Below are 3,333 nucleotides of genomic sequence, written 5' to 3' on the forward strand. Positions count from 1 at the left end.
TTATTTTAAAAATATAAAATTTCATTCTATTAATATTTATTGTGTATGGATTTATTAGTGGAATTTAATGATGATAAACAAAAGTATACATGTTGGATCCAATGAGAAAGAATGTGATTTATTTAATGGCTTAAATATGAGACTTAATGAGAGGTAATTAAATGTACTTAATGGTATTCTTTTAATTACATTTTCTGCTCTTTCAATGGAGATGAACTAAATTCAAGAGGAGGGGTATTTTAGTAAAGAAAAATATGCCATGTCAAATGGCTTAAGCTTTCTCCCTTACCCCAATTGAGAACTCTTATTTTAGCCTTCCTTACTACCTCATAAAACCACCTCATCACTCCCCTTTCCCTCTCTAATAGTGACACTTCAATGACTAATAGTTGATCAATGATTACTAAATAGTAATTCAATAATTATTTAGCAAATAATAATTTACTCTCTTAAATAATAATCCATTAGTTATGAAATTATAAAATTCTGGAAAATAATGTACCAAAAATTTATGAAATAATTCTTTCAGAAACAACCCATTATTTAAAAATATTAAACAATTTCCAAAATTAACTAACCAGAAATTAATAAACAATCCATTATTTAATAATTTTTGCTTAATTAATAAATGTTCAAAATTTCAATGTTTAGCGTAATTTACATTAATCATTGTAATTTAATAAATTTTCATTAAGTTTTTAGAATAATTATAGCGTAACTTACTAATTTCTATAACAATCATCAAATAATTTAGGGAAACTTTTTAACTAATAATACATAATTGTTTTTTAAATAATTTATAATTAAAAAATTAGGAAATTAATCTACGAAAAAATATTCTCCAAAACTATTTAAATAATAATCTATTATTATTACTTAATTAAATAATTGTTAAAAATTTAGGAAAATTAAATTAGGAAATTAATCTATCAGAAATTATTTCATGATTATTTAAATAACAATCCATTATTATTATTATTTAAATAACTAATTATTAAATAATTTAAAAAAATTATTAATATTTAATAATTTAGGCTTAAAAAGTAAATAATTTACATTAATTCGCACTAATTAATTGTTACCATAAATAATTAATTTACTGTACATTACTGCTAATCAAAAGCAATTTCAATACTTTTTGGAAATTGTCATATTATATTGTAATTTATTGTTATTTAATTTACTATTAGTTAATTAGTTATAGAAAATTATTATAATTGTAGGGATGACAAATTTTCCTGTAAAACTGGGGCCCTACCCTGCCCCACCCCAAACATGGTGAGTTTTCTCAAATCTTAAATGGGGATGGAGCAGAGGCATGGTGGGGACAAGGAAAATATTTTTGCCCCAAATTAGGGTAGGGGAAGGGTTGTGGTTTGCATATAATTTCTCGAACCTGATGTTAAATTAGAAAAATATCCATAGACTTAATATTGATTTTTAAAATATCTCTAAGTTTTCCTCGTATACTTATAATCTTAGAATCCATAACTCCATTTATAAAATACCCCAAATTTGTCACAATCCAATTCCTAAAATGCCCCAAATTTCCCATAATCCTATTTGTAAAATATGCACAAATTAGATTATTTTTAGGTGGTTAAGGTGGGGAAAAATTGAGGATTTCCCAATGGGTGTCTCACCCTGAACCCACCCTGCCACCGGGGACAAGGCGGGGATGGGGTAGAGTGTCTTAATTAGGGGGTGAGGGACAAAGAGGGGTGCCCCGTCCTGTGCATCGCACGGGCCCCTCTAATGTCTTCTAAAACCAATAATTTGCCACCTATTCCTTCTAGAATCAAAATCCATTATATAAAGAGTTCACTTTTGCTATGATACTATTGTAGTAGGATATGGTTAAATGTGAAAATCATAACCTTAGATTTATTGATGTGATTAGGGGTGTTTACGATTCGATTAATTGAACCATAGGTTTATTTTTGAAACCAAACCAGTACTACTGGTTTCTAGAAAACTGGTAACCAAAACTAAACCAAAGCCAATCAATTAACCATCTGTTTGGTTCATTGGTTTTTCAGTTATATATATATATTATATTTTAAATAATAAATAGTATATTATATAATATAAATACATATTTATATATCCAAAAATATTTATTAATCTATAATATAAAATATTAAAAAATATATATAATATACATATAATATTTATATTTAGTATGTATACTAATCAAAATTTTTTTAATGAATTAACCGAAATTGAAGCGATACCTTCGATTTTTTAAAATAACGAACCAACTAGTTCGATTAACTGAAATTTTCGGTTCAGTCTCATCGGTTCCGTTCGATTTTAGTTTTTTCTTGCAGCTAGATGTGGTTCCATCAAAACGTCACTTCATCTAATTCGAATGCTCGCGAGAGACGTGGAGAAATGGCAAATTGTAAGACCAGACCCTCACATCCAACCGAAGAATGCTCTAAAACACTACGTGAACAAGCGATCCGCTCGCCGCGCAGAGCCAGGACAGAAGCCGAGAAGTCCCAAGGGAGATCCTACAATTCAGATTACACCTCTTTATAACCGTCCTCTCACTAACATCTGAACCCAGAACAGAACCTGTCCTCCCCCAACCCATAAAGAGTAACCAAATATCAAAGCCAACATTCAAGATGGCCGATGAGGATTTGGCTATGAGGGAGAGAATCTTTAAGCGGTTTGACATCAATGGCGACGGCCAGATATCCTCTGCCGAGCTTGGCGAAACCTTGAAGCAATTGGGCGCGGCTACTCCGGAGGAAATCCAACGCATGATGGCTGAGATCGACACTGATGGTGATGGCTACATCTCTTTCCAGGAGTTTACCGATTTCTGTAACGCCAACCGTGGGTTGATGAAGGACGTTGCTAAGATATTCTAAATCACTCCTCCTTTCTCTCGCTATGCTATTATATGCTTGGAATTCCCCGGCCGTTAATATATGAGAGGGTGCAGGTGCAGCTATACGAGTTCTTTTAATTTGTATTGCTCATTAAAGCCTTGTTTGGTAGAACCGATTTCCTTTGGTTTTCGGATGTGATCATGTAAGTATTCTTGTAATGTTGAAGCCATGTACGCCATGCTATATACGAGCCTTTTACAACTATCCCATTTGTCGCTTTTGTTTTTTTTTTTCAATTTTTTCAGATCATTGGGAAGAATGAAGGGTCCATTTGTTAGTGGGAATAGGGGTTTGAAATCGAACAGTTTGGAAATGAAAATCCATTCCAACGGATTCCATTTCTCAATTGAACCAAACAGGTGGAGAGTGAAAAGACCTTTTATGCACAAGGCATAGGCCCTCCCAATCCCAAGTTATCTTTGTGGGTCCC

At 31.7% G+C, this 3,333-nt stretch overlaps 1 protein-coding gene across 1 annotated transcript; it reads left to right on the top strand.

The window, feature by feature from the left end:
* The first annotated feature begins 2,554 nt into the window (after positions 1-2,554).
* Positions 2,555-3,107, top strand: LOC104600516 (polcalcin Syr v 3-like). Its single transcript, XM_010263534.2, has one exon. The coding sequence runs from the start codon at positions 2,634-2,636 to the stop codon at positions 2,880-2,882; it is 249 nt and encodes an 82-aa protein (XP_010261836.1). The 5' UTR covers positions 2,555-2,633; the 3' UTR covers positions 2,883-3,107.
* The last annotated feature ends 226 nt before the right edge of the window (positions 3,108-3,333 follow it).

Source organism: Nelumbo nucifera, chromosome 3 (genome assembly GCF_055504915.1).
Source record: "Nelumbo nucifera cultivar China Antique chromosome 3, China Antique-T2T, whole genome shotgun sequence".
In the NCBI taxonomy this organism is placed as follows: Eukaryota; Viridiplantae; Streptophyta; class Magnoliopsida; order Proteales; family Nelumbonaceae; genus Nelumbo; species Nelumbo nucifera.